Source organism: Citrus clementina, unplaced genomic scaffold (assembly GCF_000493195.1).
Source record: "Citrus clementina cultivar Clemenules unplaced genomic scaffold, Citrus_clementina_v1.0 scaffold_3, whole genome shotgun sequence".
In the NCBI taxonomy this organism is placed as follows: domain Eukaryota; kingdom Viridiplantae; phylum Streptophyta; class Magnoliopsida; order Sapindales; family Rutaceae; genus Citrus; species Citrus x clementina.
In genome coordinates, this window is record NW_006262339.1 from 2011343 (window position 1) to 2035142 (window position 23800).

At 32.7% G+C, this 23800-nt stretch overlaps 1 protein-coding gene across 4 annotated transcripts; it reads right to left on the bottom strand.

Annotated features, from left to right (window-relative positions):
* Positions 1–16060, bottom strand: LOC18047407 (lysine-specific demethylase 5A). 4 transcript variants are annotated; one of them, XR_002906485.1, is made up of 34 exons: positions 14253–16060; positions 13701–13758; positions 13235–13357; positions 12974–13031; positions 12718–12857; positions 11755–11913; positions 11576–11662; positions 10282–10464; positions 9117–9269; positions 8818–9009; positions 8471–8536; positions 8247–8342; positions 7937–8023; positions 7734–7850; positions 7423–7630; positions 7247–7311; positions 6952–7010; positions 6710–6841; positions 6424–6583; positions 5983–6318; positions 5477–5659; positions 5268–5329; positions 4817–4895; positions 4514–4663; positions 4283–4416; positions 3828–3948; positions 3671–3744; positions 2936–3080; positions 2560–2709; positions 1457–1552; positions 1207–1302; positions 933–1132; positions 458–754; positions 1–312 (listed from the first exon to the last, which is right to left on the bottom strand). XR_002906485.1 is itself a non-coding variant. In XM_024188672.1 (33 exons), the coding sequence occupies exons 1-33, from the start codon at positions 15587–15589 to the stop codon at positions 508–510; spliced, it is 5550 nt and encodes a 1849-aa protein (XP_024044440.1). In that variant the 5' UTR covers positions 15590–16060; the 3' UTR covers positions 1–507. The 4 variants fall into 4 exon arrangements, 3 of the variants coding, with proteins under 3 accessions (XP_024044440.1, XP_024044441.1, XP_024044439.1); XM_024188672.1 differs by having other exon boundaries at positions 1–754; positions 12721–12857; XM_024188673.1 differs by having other exon boundaries at positions 1–754; positions 9117–9206.
* Positions 16061–23800: the final 7740 nt, after the last annotated feature.

Below are 23800 nucleotides of genomic sequence, written 5' to 3' on the forward strand. Positions count from 1 at the left end.
TGTTGGAACCTCATCTCTTAATTGACTTAAAATCTCCGTACCCAACATTTACAAGCATTTTGATAGTTTCTAAGTTACATTATCTGCACCTAATCAATTGCATTATCCGTACCTAATCAATCGGCTACTTGCTCTCTTTGGCCTATGCAGTACAATCAGTTGGCCAATCCTGCTCCCAGGTCATGACCTTTTTAGAGTATTGGCCAATCCTATCCTTTTCTTATTTGTTAGAACCTATTCCGCACAAAATTCTCCGTATGACATTTCTCTCCTCCAGTTGAAACCCGTCAGAAAGGAAAAAAATTTGCTTCTCTGGGGCCAGGAAGAGAGCAGAAAAAACAGGTCAAAATAAAGACTCTTAAATGAACCCTGGCACCCACCTCACGGTAGAGGCAAAGGGAAAATGGAAGAAGAAAAAAAAAAATGGAGAATTGGACTAAGAACACTGAGAGCTTACGCCAAAAGAATAAATTGAATGAATGATCACTATCTAAACTCTGATCTTCTTCACTGTTGTGTGTAAATAAATGGACAGAGACTATCCAGCACTGTGCGTTTTTTAGCTGCTCTTCTGAAAGGCTTCCTATTATGCCACCATAAGTTATCAATTCCACTAGAACAGTCAAATACACTGCTGTTATTTGCGATTGCTAGCATCTTCTGCGCTAGGCCTGGCTCAGCCTTCCTCAGTTTCTTTCTCGAGTTTGTGTGTTTAGGAGAAGGTGTTTTGGGCTCTAGAAATTCAGCGTTTGTTCTGTCAAAGTCATACAAGAAAAAACAGTCATTTAACTGTATTTTTTCACTAAATTACATCCCGTGGGCAGGGGCGTGGGGGGGACAAAAACAAGCACCACCTGAAAAACATTGAGGAAACACGAAGAACAGAACATGCTCACACAGTGACAATATCCATGGATGAGCATCATTCTTACCTCCCACCATCCACATTTTGTGGAGTAGAAGACTCTTCTGCTTGAGGCTTACATGCTGCACAGATGTAAATCTCTGGGGCAGAAAGTAATTTTACACAATCAATATGATACCACTCATCACACTGATAACAAGCGATCATTGCTTTCTCATCATAGGGCTTCCGACAGATGCAGTATAGCATACTTCGAGCTCTTAGTGACTGCATCAATCAAGAAAAATAAATAATTGATGAAAATGTGAAGCATTCGGCTTTACAGCAACCAAATAAGTTACCTTAAGTTCCTTCTCCAAGTAAACAGGCAAATTTTCTCCCTCTGCAATAAGTTCAAAGACTTTATCTAAGCTTAGAGCCCCAGAATCCAGTACTACCTGTAAAAGAAAACAAAAATTGTAATAATAATCATATAAATAATACCAAATCAACAAGAAAGAACATTTAAGTGGTACAGTTGAGGGAGATTTCACTTAACTGCAAACACAACCCCCAAAAAAAAAAAATAAATAAATAATAAAATTTAAGCACCTTTTTGGCAACATCTGCCCACTGCGAGCCAATGCGATTCAGTTCCATCAGCTTTTGCCTGTAGTGATCTTTGGGTGATATGTTCATTAACAGTCCCTACAAAGTATTTGTAACTGCAATTAGCACCTATAGAACATTCATATAAAAAGTTCCATTGCTAACATTTATATTGTAATGTGCATGTTGCCAAACAGAGCAAGAAAAGTCTGCACAGATTATCCATCTTAGGAGAAGTTATAAATAAAAAGCAAAAAATTCCCTGCAAAACAGAAAATTTGAAATAGAGAAAATAATAATGGTGGGTAATAAATACACAATTTCTTACAATGATATCTACATCCAATCAGATTAAATGCACAAACAGAAAAACACACTACAATTTTTTTAGCGGGAAAATATCATTGGGTTGTCACCATACTTAAAATGGCTAATAATCTTTTTTGATAAAAAATGATATACGTCTATTACTATCAAAAAGTAAGCTGGACTAGAGGTCCAGTGCAGACAGAGAGGCTAATAATCAAATTAGTAAAAGGAAAACCATAACGAATATAGACCATAAAACATGTCATCCATCTCCAAGGTACCAGATGCTATTTGACAACAATAATTCAACATTGGCTAGAGAAATATGCAAAAATCACAAATTCAGGCAGAAATTGAAACACAAATTCCAAATACAAACACCTCACCACCAGCAAAAACATGAAGGATGGTGAGGGTTTGACTTCTCACCGACCTAAAACCTCAAGGATCACCAACACAGTTCCATGCACAATTTCATATTCATTCATGCTAGTGTTCATGGCACAACCATATTTGCTCCCATTAAAATCTAAGAGATTAGATATTTGTGATTATAATACCATTTTCCTAGTGCTTTTCAAAATATAAAGTACTAAATTACCCTGAGTATATTTATTTACTATTGCTTTGGGTACACACACACACACACACATCACTACACTATCAGCTGATGTTTTCACACTGTCATCCCAATTTCACAATTAAAACACCAGTAACAAACCACAAGAAGATTATTCTAGGTCAACAAAATTTCATCATGATATGTACAATGTTCTGAGAAGCCAGGGGCAACATACCTCTTTCAAATAATTTTGTATCTGTCCAATTGTAGGCTTTGTTAAACCCTCTAATAACTTACTAACTCTAACTCTCCACAAGTTTCTCGCTAATGCAAAGTCAAGTGCGCTATTACTTTGACGATCGAAAACTCCAGCTGCTTCCCTGGCCTGTGCAGCAGAACCACCTCTAATCAGGATAATCAAGCCAGTCAGTAATTATGCTATTTTCATTTTTATGGTGGCTAGTGCCGTCTCTAATGACTGGAAGATGACCATCACAAATTGGGATAGAGAGAGAAATATGCTGAATCTATGACTAAACACAAAAAACCAAAAGAAAAAGAAAAACCCTCTGCGGAATACAGGGCAGAGATAGAAAGATTGAAATAAGTGCCTTCAAAGTGATAGTTAATTTATTGGAGATGACGTGGAGATCTTTATCCAAATAACAGGATTCAAACTTCACTATATCAGTCAAGCAGGTCTTGCATTCAAGAGCTACATCCACAACTTCTTGCAGTACATCTTTTGCTTCAATCCTGTAAAAAGCAACAGCACTTGTCCAAATAAATGTATGTTTTGAACTTTCAAGAAAGGATCACCAAAAACAAAAAAAAAAAATAATAATAAGATAAGCATTTTCAATCTTCAGATATCATAGGAACAGGGGGAGGGGGGGGGGGGACGCTCAAAGCAAAACTCATATCATTTTTACTTTCAAGTTAAGCAAACTGTTGTCATTCTCATATTATTCCCAATCTGGAGCTGAACAAACATGTTATCAACACTCCCAACTAGTTTGCAGAATGCAAAACATAATTAAGGTTTGAATTGACTTATAGAGGGACAAGAAAACTAAGAAGACTAGCATGCATCATATTTCATAAATGCTAATTGTAATTAAAGGTTTAAAAAGATGCTACAAAAAAAAAAAAAGAATTATATGGTTCCCTAATCCCCAAGTTTCTTAAAACTTTCATGTATTTTCCTTTTAAAAAATACTCCACAAACTTTTCATAGAAGAAGTAACAGGATGCGGCAAGTGAAAGATGAAAAAAATTCTTAAAGATCAACTATTGATTTGATACAGGATGCTTTTAACATGATAAGCATACACATAGCAGCTTACCCTCTGCAAAAAAATTCAGAATCTGAGAGAAGCTCAATCAACATTCTCAAATCAGAGCGCTTCCCTCCAAATCTCTGTTCACGAGAAGAAATAAAATCAGATTCTGCTATGAATTACTCCAAAAGATAATTGGCGTAACAGATGGAAATTGTCACACCAGAGGGCTGCCTCCGAACTGAGATACTGATTCACTCTCAAAATATTGGCAATAAGGACATATGTAGGCTTCTGCATGATTTCTATCAACTTCTGTTGGTCTTAAGCACTGCAAATGATAGCTGTTTCATATGGAAGAAATCAAAATCATGCATTTGCCAGATCAGATGAATTTAGAAGAACATGCAGCAACACAACCAGAAATCATGATAACTAGATATGCATGTCATAGAGAAACTGATGAGTGAATCACAAACCAATTACAACTACTTCAAAGATCACTAACAGATATCTCTTAAGGTCAGAGGAATTTACATTTTAGATATTGGGTTGCTGCTCAAAGTTTCCACAATATTCTTACATGAAAAGGAGCCTAAATAGTAGAACCCCTGACTATTAGCCTACCACAGAGACAAAAATCAAATATGAAATTGAACATAGCAACAAATACCTTACCAGTCTTTGCATGCAGAGCAAATTAAGAATTCAAGCTCCTTGGAATCACTCTCACAGCACATACACAGAGTCATCGATACTGAACCATGTGGCTTGTTATATATGTACAGTGATCTATGTACAGACTGTTTGATCTGCACAATATTAAAAAGGATTCTCAGTTTACATGATAAATATCTAAACGACCATCATCTAAGCTGTAGGAAATAAAAACAATCATCTGATAAAGACCTTCTGCAAAAGACCAAGCAAAGAATTCTTATCTCCTACAGAAGTCCCTACAATTTCCTTGCAGCGTTGCTTCCAGTTTTCAACCTTATCAACTTTGGATAGAACCTTCTCTAGCTCTGGACAATCAAAAGCAGCAGCTTCTCCTAGTTCCTGTTTATGATAAAATTTTCAAGCAAGCAACACTAATAAACATAGTGCTTGAGATTCTCAAAGAGGATTTATGCAAAAGGGGTAAGAAAAGGAATAAATAAGCATAACGCATTCATGTGTAATCACAGTTTATCAAGCACACAGACAGCATACCTTGAGCTGTAACATCAGAGACCAAGATTGTTGCGCACACTTGAGATTAAAGAATTGATGAACTTGTTCTTGCCACAACCTGTATTACAGTTAAAACCAACAGAGCAATAAACTATGCAAAAAGTTGCTAATAATCAATAGAGACAAACCATAATGGGAAGGTATATGTCTCCATATGCTTCATGTTAGTGAGTTTGTCCTCATAATAATCATTTATTTACAGTGCTCAACATTAGATCAAAATCCCAATGGACCTGTCTAAGAAAGATTCCCAAGTCTGACATATAACATCACCATGCATTACATGTAGTATAAACGACATGTATTGAATACATTTGTTAGAGCATCATTCAAAGAGACCCAATAACCACAATGCATCTACATGTCAAATTTTAGGTTAGAAAAAGAAATAATGAAAAGAAAAAACATATAGAATAATCATAAAACTCACTTGTGTTTCTGAATAGCACTCGTAAGTTCACCAATCACAACTGGAAAGGAGAAGTTAATTCCCTGCAAGCAGAAAAACCAAGTGTAAGTTCGGCATAGCACTGATTCCTTGACAAGACCAAATACAATATCTTCAGAATCAAAGTTGAAGCTGCATATTCTTGAGGACCCAAAGGCACTACAGAGAACTAACATGTATAATTCTAATACCTTACATCCAGCAAGAACTTCTTCAACATCACTCAGCTTACATCTTTTAAACTTACACGGAGCAAAAATGACTTCCAATGCTCTTTTAAGCCATTTAACCCCATGAATCAAAGAGTTCCACAACATACTTGAAAAACATCTGGTAGAAAGGCCTTCTGCAACAGCCATCAAGCTCTCCACATCCTACAGGTAAGACAGAGTAAACTTCATAATATGCCAATGTGTAAGAATAGGTATTGTTTAGAACAATCAATTTGTAAAGCTGTTCTGGTAAGTTTCAAGTATCAGATGAGAAAGGAAAAGCCACCTAAAAAGAAAGGAAGAAACAAGAAGAACGGATATAAATTATATGCACAAATTTAGGGCAATTTTATACAAATTCCCATAAAGAAGCATGGCTCTTCTACAGATTAGACTTTTAATAGAAGGAAAAAACCACAAGATCGTCTAACACAAAAATCAGGATAAAATAAGGTCATGCAAATAATTGAAAAACAAATGATCACCTCCAAAGAAGGAGAAACAGAGAGGAAAGAAAGAGCCTTCTTGCACCAATGCAGGGTAGAACATGCATTTTGAAGTTCTGAAATCTCATGGAAGTCAAAACCAAGAGACAAACCACAATTCGCAGCGGATTCCATTGATGTAATTAGCTGTTCAATTTTTGAAACAAGACTGTTGCTCAGACCATCACCAATGTCATCTTTATCAAGTAAGCATCTAGCATCTTGTAGAAGAGAAGAGGCATGATTTTGCCATCTCTCACAATTATTTATAACTTTTTCAAGCTCTGTTTGTTCTTTCAACGAAATCTTAAGAAACTTTGACTGAGAAACCAAGTCCTGCAACATTTAGATCGACTTGTCATACTTTGTGCTCCACCCAGTTTTTGAACACCATGCAGGAGACGACATGAAAAAAGAAGAGTCTATTAACATAAAAAGAACCTTCAAACTCTCAAGCCTCAGCAAAGAACAGGAGGCAGGTGCTACAGCAAACGCAGAAGCTAAAAATAGCTCAGAATTCTTTAACCATGATTTAGCTGTTGATACTTCATTTTGGACTTCATCTAGCGAAGGTAGAACCACAAATATGTCTTGTGAAGCTCTAAAAGATTTGAATTCAATCATAATAAGACAAATGGAAGTTAGCTAAGGAACTCAAACCGTAAAAAGAAATAAAGAAGCATTACAAAACAAAAAAATAAGAAAATAAGATAAGAAATGCCCAAACCTGATAATATCCTCAAATTCGCACATCTGAGCCTTGCGTATAAGAATATCTGCTGCTCTTTCCTCCCAACGCATAGCAGCGGCCAGTACTCCAGACAAATCAATGAATAATTTTTCTCTCTCAATCTGTAGTCTGGTAAACAGATATGCCTCGTAAAACTTACATAAGATATCATGTACAAAAAAGTGAAAAACCTTCCACACACTCAATTTTTGAGATTGTATTCAGGCAAGAGAGCATACATGACAGCCTCCGCCGTCACCTGCCGAATGAAGTCCAGAGGCATTTTAGTATCACATGCCTGTAAGGAAGTTCCAAACATTTTATTAAATCAAATAATAAGCATCCACTAAAAGCTTGAAGCCTAAACAAATTAGCATTGCATCAGACTCAATGAATGAAAACCAGTCACTTTTTGGGTCATCTGAGGCTTTCAAAACGAACAAAGACCAGAGAGAAAGGAGCACAAGAAGATCCATTGTTATAACATAAACACCAACAAACAGAAGTGTGAGAGGAAACAGAACAAGGAATTACCTTCAGAGCTTTCTCTCTGCAATGAGCCTTCTTCAGCTCAACCTCAACAAGAGGCAAGTCATCAACTGACCTCGAAGAAATAAAATAGAACCAGCATTAAGGAGACATAAAATGGAAACAAAAAATGGGCAAAGATGGGACTGTAACAAGGAAATTGCATATCAAAAGTAAGAAACCTTGAATTCTCAAAGATGCTCCTTCTTTCAAAATGCAATTTAATTCATCAATTACATTGTGCTGATCCTTCCTTCCATTAATGTTCACCAAAATATCATTTAAGCGGGCGATCCAAAAAATGGCATCACTGTGGTATTGCTTTAGAAGCTCCAATTCAGGCATATTAACAGTAAAATCGCCCAGTTCTTGAAGAAGCAGTTCAACAGTCTGAAAAGTCAAGATTTTGAAAACTTACAACTTAACCAAAGAAAAACTCGATGAATGCATAGAAGAGAAAGAGACAGAAACAAAAGAGATCAACTAGGCTAACCTTTAGACTCATAGAACCCCTCAATGCTTCACTGCATCGAGCCCTACATGATTCGGCTTGCCCTATCATTTTCAAAAGCATATCTGTCTGTGGAACTTCGATTTTCAGATCCAATGCCTGTTCAACATAACATGAAATATTAGAGCCAATACTTTAGAAAATGTCAAACCATACAGAAGCACAGACTAAGAAATTGAGGTTACCTCTGACTCTAACTTGTAAAGAACATCAATCTCGATTGCTGCAGGACATTTGTTCGAGATGCATTTTCTCACACTGTCTCTCCAGACCTAAAGAACATCAACAGTAAAATGACAGCAGCATTATTCACTATAGTCACACCACCGACCACAATCAAATTTAAAGCATGCATTAAATGAATGTTAAATAACCACAGCCCCCAAGAAAGAAACACACACAAAAGACAAAACAAAGGATTATCAAGAACAAAAAGAAAGAACTTGAATTAATGCACAAACACGAATAATAACTAAATTTGACAATTCAATATACCTTTGCAGAAGAAATTCTCTGAGATAGCTTCTCACTTTCTACTATATAAATTGGTAAGCCAGAAGCTCTGGAATACAATAGCTCCAACTCAGAAATCTGGAGAGACAATGACGAAAAATAAACAATAGTTAATAAAAACCAATCAATTCAGCCAGAGCACACTTTCTATCAACTTTAATACAATACTACTAATTGGAATCAGTCATAAGAGAGCAGACGCATACCTTTGAACAAGCTGAGAGGGCAGCATTAATTTCCTGAATCAGTGACCTAGCCTCTTCTGCATAATTCTGATTAGGAATAAAAATAAAAATAGTAGAGATTTCAATAGGCAGATCAAGTGGAAATTTCAATTGGCAGATTAAGTGGAGAAGATGCAAGAAAAAGCTACATAAAGAATTTTGAAATTCATAGCCATAAATAAGCTGCATAAACAATTTTGAAACAAGGTTCATAGCTATAAGTAAATGTCTTGATGATAGAAGAAATGATAACGTTTCCTTGCAAATTCCTGATCATACATCTGTGAGGCAACACTTATAAAGTACAGCTTTCTGTAAAGTATTACAACCTTCAGGATAAGATGTCCAGGCTCATTACACGGCAAAGGATCAAAACCAAGCAACTCATTAACACAATCCAGGTGCACTTTCTCTGAATCAGAGCCAGGAAGAGATGACCAGTTCTCTGCTTTATGAAGGCAATCTCTTATCCCTTCTGCCCATCTCCGAGCTTCAATCAATTTGTTCACCATGTCCCGGACCTATATACAAAACACATTTTTTTTCTTGGTGAGTAAATTATTGTTACAAGATGTAATAAATTTATTTATTCAACTGTTCGTGAAACAATTGAGGGCCCAAATCTCACCGCATCCATCTCAAAACCAGCCCAAAGAAATTGTTCAGCTTCCCTCAAAAGAGTGCCATAAGCATCACTAGAAAACAGGCCCTGAAGAACCTTAAGTGAACAAGAAAGCCATTGTTCAACAAGCTGAGACATGGTAACACGAACACCTTTGACCTGCATCCATTTGACATTCTTAATATAATATTCAATAATGCTATGCTTACTCAGTTGGGATGCTCAATTTGTATCCCAACTAATATGTCATCAATTATTTATTGCCATGTGTATGGCATTGGTTGATTTTATTTTTACAAACCCAATTAATTGATGCATATAAGATGCCACAGCAATTGGGATATAACTAAGTATCCTGAGTAAGTATAGCATTACTAAGGATACTTTTCAGAATTCCAAAGGAATGGCTCAGATAGTTCAATCTTAACATTTGGCAGAAATATTTGCTGATCAAAGACACAGCTTCACCACACAATTAATATCAAGATATCACATCTATTAGAAATAAAACTTTTGTAAGCTGATATCATGATTTATACAAACATGGATAATCTCCACAAATGCAAGCATCATACAAATAATAATATAATTGCTATATGTAGTCACCACAATAAATTTACTCTATACATACCAGGGGAATTAGAAAATATGAATTCAATTAGTTGCAAATAATTCTTCAAGTCTCAAAATAGAAAAAAAAAAAAATTCTTCAAAGTTCCCAAAAGACAGCCCATATCTGCTAAGAAAGGAGAATTAATTAACACTTAAATAACAAAAGGATGCACAAAGAAGACTCTCTTGTTGCATCTGCCTCTTAAAGACCAACTGGTCTCATAACTCCAATAATCCAACCAGGGAAAATAGACAATTCACCAAATCTCTATGTTCTCATCCAACTTGAATGACAAAATATCAAGAATGAAGCACAGATTTCCACTGTTTGAAAGCGGTCTTAATAGTGAGATGCAATGAAATATTTGAAAGGAAACCCCCAGCATGATCAAGGACAAATGCATAGCCAGGTAGTAAGTACTCAATTTGTCACACTAAGAACTCTTCAGTCACAATAATTTAAAACCCATAAAATAAGATAACCTATCAACCAAAAGCATTATGTAAGAAAGTTGCTCATACTCTGAAACAGAAAAGAACAAAGAAGTTATAACAAAACCTTTTTGGTCAAAGTAGTTGGCCGGTTGGAAGATGAGATCTGTCTTCTTAAATTATTACTTTCTGATGTCTCCTCAGAACTATTTCTATCAACGGTAAGAAACAAATCATACAATTCTGCCAAGGTATGACGATAAAGAAGATGAAGTTTTCTGGTTTTACATTCGCAGAGGTGCTCCCAGTGCTGCATAAAAGCCACATAGAATCAGTAATTGCCAAGGAGAAATTGCAACAGCAGATTTGAAATTTTAAAAAGCAGAAAAATTTTAGTGAGGCCCAAATTGATTTGAATCATCTTATTTATCAGATTATTCACGAAAAGAGTAAGAATATAAAATGCAATAATAAAAACTTGAACAAAAATGTTGAACATAGAAGATTCATCAGTTTGAGAAGCTTATCAATGGCATTCCAACTTCAGATAAGAAAATGAATAAACATACAACAACGCGCCTTTTGCATCTACAAGATTTCCAATCTACTTGATTTCAATAACCTAAAAATAAGAAAAAGGAAGGACCACGCCCTCATGGTTTAACAAAATGGTCATGAAGGCCACTTATTTTCAGAAATGGTCACAGAACCCCTTTTGTGTTCAGAAATGATACGACCCCAAAGGTTTGGCTATAAAGGGGGTTTATGTGCCCCAAAAGGAATCTATGTGACGATTTCTGAAAACAAGGAATTGCCCACGACCTTTTCGCCAAAACAACAGGGGTGTCACTGTTCTTTTCTCCTAAAACTCTGATCCTGATCAATAAATAAGGAAATCCACCAATAAGCCAATAAGTTAGGATATCCCAACAGCACCAATAAAAAGTACAAATAAGAGTTATGGCATTCAATTTCATATTGCAAGAAATCCAACAATTTCTGGGGATGCCCAAACTGAGAAGTGTTGCACCCCCTTTGAATGAGTGCATATTCTAATGTGCACCGAACTAGTTAAGAAAGAAAAGACTTTTTTAATAGATTAAGATTCAAAGAAGGAAAAAAAAAGTCTCGATAAAGAACAAAATTAAATTCAATTTATGGTTGTATAAAAAGGGCCAAAAGGCTGAAGCTAATAGAATTAAAGTCTTTACTTGTAAGCTAACTCAGGAAAACATACAAATTGTAAAGTCTACCCCACTACCCCCACCCATGGTATAACCAGGTGGACTACCTGGGTATTTCCTTCTCATTAATAAAGTTTCTCAAAGTCTACACTGAAAGGAATACCACAGATGGAACATGCAGATAATTTAAATAACCATAAAATTACTGTAGCATCTTAACAACAAAACTCTGCTCACCTCCAAACACACAAAAGCAGCTGGCCTACAACGGCAAGCAACAGCACTGAGATACAAATATTGCCGACATATAATACATGTTGGATCCTAGAAAATCCATCAAAAGAATTTATCACAATCAATATAACCATATTGTATCAAGCCAAGAACCAAATATAAAAATGAAAATATGGAATTACCTCTTCAGTACCCACATACTCTGGGCATTTCCGAGGGCCCATAGGAGTTGACTTGATGATGCCTTTTCTCCAAAGCCTCTCTCTCCACATTCTTTCTTTGGTATATACTCTCAGCAATTCTCTCTTCAAATAAGGTGACACTTTGCTATCAAGATCACTCTGCTCAAAACAAAATAATGATCAATTAGGTAGGAAAAGAACAGCAAAAGACAGACGAAAACATAATTCAACTAGCAGAAATCAAATGAAAGTGCAAAATGCTTTTTTTTCTTTTTTCTTTTTTGTAGTAACTAGCTAGAATTATCTACGATGACTAAAGGTAGACAAGAAGCAAACCAGATGCCCTAATAATAAGCAGAAGTAGCTTATAAGCACGGCCAATTTATAGACTAAGTTCCACACACATACACATTCCAGTTCGCGCATAAAGAAATTACTTATAGGAAGGAAAAAGGGAAAAACAACCTCAGAGATTTTGAACTCTCCATCTCAACTGCAGAAGTATGAATAACAAGAGCATAGCATTACAGGAAAGATCTCGTGGAACTTAAGATAAGCTAACTCTCCTCAATTATACGCCACTAGCCCCTCCTAGATTAAACTCTACTTATTCCTAGTTCAAACATAAATATACCTATGTAAGGGACCCTTTGCAACAGCATTTTCATCTCTTCAACAGTTCAGTACAAAGTTTTCACATCACATTGTTAGTTTAAAAGTTCGGTGCCCTGAGGTCAACCTTTCACAGAAAGACTCTGGGAAGCAGTGTATACTCAATTATGAGTTATAACCTATTACTGCAGTTTGGACAGTGACTTCATATTATGCCATGTGTTCTCTATATATTCTTGAGGGCCTAAGTCTCATTTCTACTTCATCTGTTTTTACATCCATGAAAATATGAATGTCCTCCTCTTCAATCTTAGTTCAACTAAAGCACGTAAGACAGGTCAGAAAACTTACAACCTTGGCTACAACACAAAGGAGCTCCTCATGAGATAAAACGGCAGCTTTGTGATACTGCTGATACAGATCAGCTCCAAAACCACCATGAGGTAGCCAGTCAGCAGGAGCAAAATTGACAGCCTCTGCACAGTTTAAACCTGAAAAGACCAGAGAGCAAAAAATTTCATCAAGTGCAAGTAACTCATTAAAGGAGACAAAAGCATCCTTCTAAACCAATCATCATTAATAGAGAACATTATGGCAGTCAGCAGACCAAAATTAAATCCTGCGTGGTAAGATCTGGGGAATGTGATGACAAAGTTTCCAGGCTCCTGCCAAAAAATACACACAAAAGAGCCACATAAAATGCATCCAACTAAATACATTAAAAAAATGGCATTGACTACCACAAAAAAATAACACATTTTCTAAAGGCCTAGTCATTTCATAAGTTGACTAGAAAAGAAACTGTACAACGAGTATAGACAAAAATGTACCATATAAGAAGCAAAACGGTGATATTAAAAATACAAACCTGTAGTACACTGTAGACTGGAACACCATTTTCTACCAACACTGATGGATTCAACATAGTGACAAGTTGAAAGAGCAAATCAGGTTGTGCATCAAATAGATCAGGAAGGCTACTCCGCATAACCTGAAAAAAGAAGGTTGACGTCAGTCATGATCATTTTGTTTGGAAGAAGAAACTGTCAATCAACACCGTGGAATACAACAGTGCACAATCAAACTTTCACAATGACTTGCTCTCTTGTGCATGATAGGATGTAGCCAAAAGTCAACATGAAATCATCATCGAAAAGAACAATCAAAATTTGCTGGGTATATAAGCTCAGCCAACACATAGCATACCCCTCTTCTCTCAAATTAGGGAGGAATAAAGAACCTGAATAACAATTTAAAAAAGAAAAAGCAATTGCAGGCTTTTTTTTTCTTTTAAATAAAAAGCTGAAAAGATGAATTCCAATATGAAGAAGTACCTTCTCAAAAGCACCAGCTTCACTTCCAGGGACACTGTACCAACATTTTGGATCTCCCCTATGACATAAGAGCAGTGAATCAACTTTCTAACTAAATCAATTTAAAAGTTTAGCTAGCAGTACCTTGCAAAGCATAAAAGAAGTATCCACCACACTGAACCACCAGAAGTACAAGAAAATGAGAAATTGAAATTCCATTCTACCTACTTAGCACCAGACCAAGTTTTGGATATTTAACTGAAATTTTAAAAAATAAAATAAAAAATCATGATAATTAATAAGCAATTGAAGCGCCTTTGTAAGGGCAAGTAAAACTCCCAATGCCAATAATTATTAAAAAGACAACTCACCTACACTCTACCAAGTATCAACTTTCTTTACAACTCAATGGTGGTAGATGCTAAAGTAACCACTTCAATGCATTAATTCGTTTAAAAAATAAATGAAGAGTTCCTAAGATGAAAAACTGGAAGGGAAAATAACGCGACCAATAATGTGTTTGCTCCAAGACAACACTACCAAAAAAGGGGGTAAATCAGCATGGCTACATACCAGTGATGATAATTCATTGAGTAAAAACAGTGATCTTCAAAATGCCAGCAAAAAGCTGAGAACAACATGCCAAGATAAAGCCAAGGCACCATCACCCCAGTAATGTTATGATGAACCATCCGGAGTATTGACCCTTTCAACTTTGGCAGGTTATTTAGATTCCACGGGCTATTACAATATTCATTCCATACATTGGCATCCACGGATTCTGGTCTATGGTCACATACACGAGGAAAACCACTTCCATAAATGGAAGTGTCCAAGTCACTGCCATACATAACTTCAACATTACCAGCTGCTCCCTCCACAATTTCCCAGAACTTTTTCTCCATTTGAACACGCGAAGCAGATCCTGACCTAAACCTTTTCTTTTTGGCCCGATCAGCTACTCGTCTGAAAGATTCCACTGTATACCGCTTACCTGGCACGAAACCAAAACTGTCCTTATCAGAATTCAAGCACTCTAGGCAATACCAATTCCCTCGAGGAACATGCTTCAATGGGGGTGACAAACAATAAACGTGCCACCCCTTGTTACACCTATCGCACAAAAGCATAACTTCCCCATGCAACCCACTTTTGCATTGCTCACAAATCTGATCAAGCTCATCCTCCTTATCAACCTTATGACAAACCTTAACTCTCTCCTGATCACCGTTATTCCTCCGCCTCCTTTTCGAGCTCGAACGCTCAACCTTGTCTTCACTCTTTACATCCCCATCTAACCCCCTCTTGCAACCTTTTGTCGCCTCTTTATTCAACTTATTGTAATATTTTTCGTAATCATACAAATGTTTATAGTACAATTGACACAAAACGTGCCTAGCACAGTCAGAAATCTTCCCATTTGACCTAACAAACCTAAAAACCTCCCCCCACTTCTTCTCCTTCACAACTTTATCATACCCTCCAAACCTCTTCGCTGCATTAAACAATTTACACAAGTCCAACTCCTCGCCTTCAAAGAACACCTTCTTATTCAACTTCGTCCCAATATGTTCCTTCAAAAACCTACTGTATTCCAACTCAAAAGTCTTAGAATCACAAGCGGCCGACCTTGCTTGCAACTGGTGAATTGCCTGTGTTTTTGTGGGGAATGTAAAAGAACCTAAATCCAAAGCAAATGGTGGTTTCCAACTTTTAGGTGGAACAATCTTGCAAATCCCATAACGCTCAGCCTCTGCCCTAATTTTACAAATATACTCTAATGGGTCCTTAAATTCATCTTCAGTAGGATAATACACCGGCCCAGATGGTACACTCAATGATGCTGATTTTGATGTTGATGCCACACTTAATTTTTGCCCTAACACAGCACTAGTTCTTCCCTTCCCCATTAACACCACCACCAATTACACTTCTTAAGCATATGTATTTATCGACGTTTTCTTGATTTGTCAAGATGATTTATAATATGTAGAGTATATATATATATATATATATATATATATTTGCAGTCTAGGGTTTTAGGCGTACCTTGTTCTTAGTGTGTAAGTTTGTTTCGTGGGAGAGTTTGTTATGGTAAAGGAAACGTCAATGTGAAAGTTGATCGTGGGGATTTTATAGAATAAATATATCCGGTGGGTTAGTACTTAGTAGCATAGATATTTGATTTTGAGTCCCGAAAAAGGAAGATATTTACGAAAATGGTTACAGCTCTTTCTTTCTTTCAGGTTTAATAGGAGGGAGAACCGGACCGGAATGGGGGGCAACGGATCTTTCGATGTATTTCCCGATTTAGTTAATAGTTATTACCTGCGATAATAACATCGGCGTACCTTAACTCCTAAGACTTTTCAAATTAAGATATAATTTGTCAATCATATCTATCTCAGCATTCTTTTTATGTTTCTCTTGATAAATTATCCACCTCTTTTCTGAAATGACTTGAATGCCCCTTAGTTTGAACTTTAAACTTTTATGTTGTTGATGGTCAGTATCCAATACCATACGGCTGTGTTCGGTTGAGAGGAGAGTCGGAGGGAGAGGAGAGCAATTCGAAGTCCTCTCAGATTTCCACCGTTCGGTTTGCAATAATGAAAAGGAAAACAAATTCTATGGGATTCGCAATTGCTGTAAATTATGGAATTCCGTTTCCTCTATGACGAGTGAGGAAATCGAATTTTATCTCAGCAGGAGAGTAAATTTACCTAGTTGTCCCTTAAAAACTCATTTAATTGTTGGAAACATATTAAAATGCATGTGGCTATTTTTTTCGGCATTACCAGTGCAAGAGAGATATAATCATAAAATATAAACTTCGGATTTTTATTTAATTAATTAATCATTTTTCATGAAAAAATAATGATAAAAGCAATTGAGGAAGAAAAGTAGAATTTCGTTATGTTAATGTTGAGAAATGAACAAAGATTATCTTCTATATGATATATATATTTCTTTATACTTTTATTTGCAAACTATAAATGCAGAAAATTAAAAAACATCAAATCAATTCATAATAAATTTTCTTTCAATTTTACTTGTTTTAGTTTTCTATTTTTTAGATTAAATTAATTTATAATTTAATATCTTTCCACAAAAATTTCAAATTCTAAATAAAATAATTGAGTTGTAATTTAGTCTTTTTCCTTATTATGATTTTTTAAATTTATTTTTATTTTACTTAATAAAAAATATTAAAATATTAACACAAAGGGTAAAATTGTTCAAGGAAAAAGTAATCTATTCCTTTTCATTTTGAATTCCTTGCCAAACCAAACAATAAAAATTGAAATTCACTCTCCCCTCGTCTCCACTCCTCTTCTCTCTAATCATTTCTTCAAAATGAACACCATACGAATATTTTAAATATTTCATCCAGGTCACTTAGCCAAAAGTTTGTTACTTATTAATATAAATGGAGTATGAGAAGTGTAGACAGACAAAGATAATATCCTCATATATATATATATATATATATATATATATATATATATTAGAAATGAGAATCCAAATGATGTTACCCCGTTTTAGTCATTCAATTGAGTTGACCAAAGAGTGGTATATGTTTTAAATACACACCACGAGCACCTAAAACACTCCAATCATTTTGCCAAAAAAATGTGTGTGGAAGCCCAAGCTTGTAGAGCTATATCTTGGAAGTGGAGCTTCCAACACTCTTTTAAGACTCCGTTTAGTAAAATGTTTTAAATAAAGCTCGCTTTTATAAGTAAAGCTTTCACAAAAAAATTATTTAGTTGTCGAACGAGAGTTTTCATTAAAAATTATAAAATTATTTTAATAGATAATTTTTTTTAAAATTATGTTATAAAAAGAATGAAATAAAATTATCAAATAAATAAAACATGTTTTAGGTATTTTAACATTTTAAAAAAGCATTTTAACCTCTACTTCCAAAAAAATTAAATTTTGACCTTTTTATTAGTAAAGAAAAAATAATTTAGGGATGACAAAAAAACCTAGGTCCGACCTAGATCCACAAAAATCCGAAAGATTTGGATCTAGATTACATTAAAAAATACAAATCTGGATGTTAAAAATTAAGATCTGTGTGGATCCAAATGTAAGTGCTTCTGAAAGACTGGATATCCATATCCACGTTATTTTTTAATTAAATTTATTTATTAAAAAAAATATTAGTTAAATAAAAAATCAAAACTAAGTGGATTTATAGTGGTGTTTTATTTGTGGTGGTTTTAAATGGAATCTATGTAGATTAGTAGTGTTTGTATTCATGGATTTGCGGTGGTAAATTTCAATTTATGTTTCGATATTATTTATTATAGTGTTGTTGTATGTTATTCTAGGGTGAATTGTTGATTGTTGAATTATGATTGAATTTTATTTGATTTTATTATGTAAATTTGTTGAATTTTAAATTGTATTTGAAATTAGCATTATGCGGATCTGAAAATACAGAATATCTGCCGCAATCCACATGCATATTACCCACATCTAGATTTAAAAATATCAATGTGGATTCGGATCCAAATGCACTTACATTCAGATCCGAATCCAGATTTTACCATCCCTTAAATAGCTTATTTGGTCTTCAAAAGCTCTACTAAAAAGATAATAAAAAAATTTAAAAAGAACTTATAAAATTAAATAAGCACTGATAACAATTAGATAAACCATATCAAATAAGTAGAAATGCTCTATTTGATATAGTTTTTCAAGTAGAGTTTCTGTTAATAGAACTTTCATAAATAAAGCTTTTATGTAAAAATTTTAGTTGTTTCGTTGCCAGTGTGAGCTTTTATTAAAAATTATAAAATTACTTTAATAGACAAATTTTTTAAAATTATGCTATGAAAAGAGTAAAATAAAATCATTAAATAAGTATATGATTTTTTAGATATCATGGCATTTAAAAATGGTTGATGACCTCTACTTCCAAAAGTCTAAAATTTGAGTTTTTACTAATAGGGACAAAATATCTTATTTAATCTTCAAAAACTTTATTAAAAAAATAACTAAACAACAACAAAAATTTTTATAAGAACTTATGGGATTAAATAAACACTTATGACCATTATATAGCTCCTTCTTTATATGAAATTATTAAAAAAAGTACAGCTAAATTTACCACCATTTAGAATAAATTAATTAGATTATAAACATATTTTTCATAATAAAATTATGATCATTAGGCAATTACTTCTTTGTTGTTTCAAAATTGCTTTGATTTTTATCAACAAAATTAAGTATATCATCTATTAATGTTAAAATTTAATTAACGGCTCATTATTTTTAAGACATTTTAATTTAATTTAATTCATATTTATTCAATAGACTTTGAGTCTATGATTACAAAAATAAAGGTTGTCTATTATTATTACAAAATATGGTGTTAAAAGATATTAAAGGTGTGTAAAATGCATTACTCATAATTTCGTAGTATACACAGGTCTCGTTTGAGATTAAGGTTGAAACTAAATAAACTATTTATTTTATAATATGTGATAAAAATAATATTTTTTAAATTTTGTAAAAACTGCTTATTTCATAATTTTCTTTATTTTGATGGCAACTTTTAAAAGTAGGTACATGGTTGTTTTTTACAAGCAACTTATTAAATAAGTTGTCATATCTTTTTCAAATTTTTGTTATAACCTTAATATTTAAAAATAATAATTATTATTATGTCTTATTTTCCCATACGCCATAGTATTAAGCCATTAAATATCATACTACCACTACAATCAAATTACCGCCACAACTACTGTATATTCTCTCTAGTATCAAAATTTTGATTTAATAAGTTCATTTTTTTATATTTTACTTTTATTTTCTATTAGAGGATAAAAATAGGTTTGCATATAATTATGTAAATGTTTTTAACTTTGAACAATTTCACATGAAAATTAACTATAACTTTTAAAATTAAATTCATAACCATGTTTTTTAATATTCTATCTATTTTTTTCTATAGTTATGGTGTTTATTACATCAAGTTTAATATGAATGTAATGCATATTATTATTTTTTATCTGAAGTATGTATTAGTATGAATTTTTATCACATTATATATAACAAATTTATCGAGTTCTTTTTTCACTTTATGTAATTTTACATGTTTAAAAAAGAAAAAATGCATGTTTAAACATCATTAAATATACTAAAAAATAAAAGATAATTTAAACTTATGTTTATTTTGGTCATTATATAATATAACAATACATTTGTCATAAAATTTACTAAACGCATGTACACTGCTTTTCAAACTCACAGCAACCACAACAACACAGTTTATCAAACACCAAACTACTTTTCCAATCAGTTGCTTTTTGCATCCGCACCACATAAACAAATTATTTAATAATTAGCAACTGTAATCCCAAACTGGCCCACAATATAATTGGGCCTAGTCCTCCAACTTAAGAATTGTTCCACCTTGGTCGATTGAGGGTTGTGCAATAAAAGGAAGGATTTAGCAAGCTGCCCTTCTGTTTTTAATTGGTGCTCCCACTTAAGAGCTATTAGTATAAATCATAATTAAAATTACGGAAATTATCATTGTACCACCTTTGTCTTGCCTTATGTTCATCCAACCACTAGAAAATTTTAACATGTTCTCTACACCACCTTTCTTTTTAAATTTGTATCAATTAGCCACTTTTGCACTAACACCATTAAATAATTTAAAAGAAATGATAATTTTACCCCTAAATAAATTAAAGGACCATTTTATTTTATAAAAACTTTGAAAAATAAAAAAATTATTATAAAAATACCCCTAGTTTAATTAAAAATAAATCCTAAAATTAGAATTTATTTTTAATAAAAATCTAAATAAAAATTATAATTATAAAAATAATTGTAAAATTTTGGGATTTAATAAAAATCTCATAAATTATTAAAATTTTTGTATTTATTTTTAATAAATAAATTCAGTTATTTTAATAAAATTTTGCAAAAATATAATTTTAATAAAAATAATTATTAAAATTTTAAAAAATCTAAATTTAATAAAAATCAACTGAGCACCTCTATTTGAGATTATTTATTTTATTGAATTTAGAGGTATTTTTATAATAATAATTTTCTTATATTTTAAAGTTTTTTATAAAATAAAATGGTCTTTTAATTTATTTAGGGGTAAAATTATCATTTTGTTTAAATTATTTTACGGTGTTAGTGCAAAAGTAGCTAGTTGATACAAATTAAAAAAGAAAGATAGTGTAGAGAATATGTTAGAATTTTGTGGTGGTTGAATGAACATAAGACAAAACATAGGTGGTGCAACAATAATTTCTCTTAAAATTATTATACAGTAAAAATTTTTGTTATTTAAAATTTTTAGTCCCTTTTGATATCATATTAATCTATTAACGATTTGCTCAACCTCATCCTAAGTGTAATTGATTAGTTGCTACCCAACCTAGGCTTATGTGCTATCTTATTATGTACAAAGAAGAATGAAAGATTAGTCAACAAATAAATGAGATAAGATATATAAAGGCAGTATGTGAAAGAGAGTGCAATTTGGAGAAGAAGAAAATTGAAATTAGTTTTAGAATTCAAAATTATTTTGGAATCCCCAATTTAGGTGCGACAAGAAAAAAGATTTTTTTATAGAAAATTAGAGATGCGCCAATAGCACCAGTCTTTAGAAGTCTCTAGATTTATTTCAAACTTTTTGCTAACCCTGTGGGTATTGTTAACTCATTAACATTTTGGGCATCCAATTTCTTGTATTTACTTGCACGAGATTTCTGTATTTAATGTATATACATAAAAATAATTAAAAATTATCTATATTAATATATCAATATGTTTATATGTCACATGATGCGCCAACAATAAGAACTTGTCGTTTGTTAACTTCTAGTAGTGTTGTGTGTCACATCACTTATTATTTCCACCTTTACTGCAAAAGCGTGTTATTTTATTCCTTGAATAGATTTCCCCCCCCCCCCCCCCCCTAATGTATGTTTTAATTCAACTAGGTATTATAAATAATAAGATCATTAGGAAAAAAAAAACATTATCAATTAGGAAAACGTACACGTCATTGCACCTTTCATCATGAATGAGTTTTATGATATAAACTAATCATAATTATAATACCATGATGTTTTTCATAGAGGATACAACTTATATATTTTGATAGCTTTAGGGACATTTTGATAATGTTGTACCTTTTTAAAATAATTGTTGTCGGTTATGTTATAGCAATAATTATATGTGAAGAGAACGAGTTAAAGGTTTATTAAAATTTATTTTTAAAAGTACTATGAGTATTAAAAGCAATTATATGTGTTTGATAAATTTTATGGTTAAATTGTTATAAGAATATAAATAATTGAATTGGATATAATATTAACTAAAATTTATTTAATTATTTATAATCATGTATATAAAATATTTTTTATTGTGTACTGATAACTAAAATAAATATTTTATATTATTAAAATTTTAGTTTTTATTTTGTTATCTCAATATAACTGATGATAATGATAATAATATCTTTAAAGTTAATAATTTTATTTCTTAATTAATAAGGATAATTTCAAATTTTTATAATATATATGGGATATATATGAAATTGTATTAAATATAAAAATGATTATTAAAATCAGATTTTAAAAAATTTTGGTTTTTAAAAGCTAGGATAGAATGAAATAATCTTATTAAAAATAATTTTTATAAAAACTAGCTAAATATTAAAATTTTTTTTAAAATCAATTACGAGCCCCCTAAGATCAACGCCTCTTGGGCGGAATTAAAGAGACTTTGCATTCGCTGCAAGTTTGAAAACAATTGGAACCTGCTCGACTTGCAATTAAGCAACACACAAGTTATGAATAAATCCAAAATGAACAAATGGTTGGTGCCGCACAGCCCGCGCTCAAGTTTCTCCATTTGCTTCAATTATGGCGTTCGCGGTGGCCATTTGTCTCCTTATTTCTCTTCACATCGCTCAAATCAAATCGATGAGACCTCCCTTGTGTACAAATCTGTCCCATCGAAGCAACCACGGTTTTCTCCCACAGCAAATAGGAAAGTGAAAAAACAATAGTTCAAAAAGTGATTTCAATAATTTGGTTAAATGGGCATCGAAAAAGTAATATGAATGATAGAATCGACATACAAATTATGTGTGACACTTTAATTTCACCATCTTTATATCTTTATCATTCTTATGGTAGTGTGGACGATAGTATATGATCTGTTGTTCACTTGTTTGTTTTAAAATACCAACAACGAGTACAATAAGTGGGAATCCGATAATGAAATAGGAAGACATGTCGGTGGAAATTAAGAAAGCTAAAGACAGAAATTACACACGCACACGGCACACGAGAATTCAAGATTGGGAAACCTGTAATTGTCTCTCTTTTTTTCTCCATATAAAACAAAAAAATATTGACGAGATAATAACATCTAAATACCAAATTTTTAATGTCCAAGTGAGAAATTAATTTGTCAATCTGTATCAAATAAATCCTAACCCCATCGAAATAACATAAATACATTTGATTTTTTTAAAAAAGAAAATACCTAGGATGTCAAGCCACATTTATATAAGTAACAAAATTTGCATGGTAATAATCTAATTTTCGATACTACGGAGGTTGAGTCACGAAGTAGGGAACCTATACGATGCAAATAGCAAGCTAAACCCTTGTTTAAATTTTTTTAAAAATGTAGAAAGAAAGTAATATTTATGTTGGCGCCATTGTTAAGTAAAGGTATGAAATAAATTAGAAGTGACGTTAACGCTGAGACTTGTCTCCTTATATAATGGGAGTTAGTTGGCTCCCTATATTGGGGTACAATCGATTTTCCTTTAATATTAATAGTAGGGATAAATCTCCCTCTAGTTTAGTGAGGATTGATATTCAAACTGTGCTGTAATATAATTAACCAAGATAAGTCCCGATAGATTTTTAATTGTAAATATTAAAATTATAATATATCCGTGTATCAAAAAAAATTAGAAGATAAAAAAAATATAAATTTTAAATATTATTTTATGTAATTTTCTTGTTTTAAAACTCATATGTTGCTTTGTTAAAGTAACGGATCCTTGCTATAAAATTATTCTTTAAATATTATATACGTATTTAAGATACAAATAA

Coding starts and splice junctions, on each gene's coding strand:
- LOC18047407 (XM_024188671.1), bottom strand. CDS start 15,589: ATGGGGAAGGGAAGAACTAGTGCTGTGTTAGGGCAAAAATTAAGTGTG. Junction 6,319..6,423: donor TGAGGCTTGAGAGTTTGAAG/GTTCTTTTTATG, acceptor TAAATGTTGCAG/GACTTGGTTTCTCAGTCAAA. Junction 4,664..4,816: donor CTCTGATGTTACAGCTCAAG/GTATGCTGTCTG, acceptor TATCATAAACAG/GAACTAGGAGAAGCTGCTGC.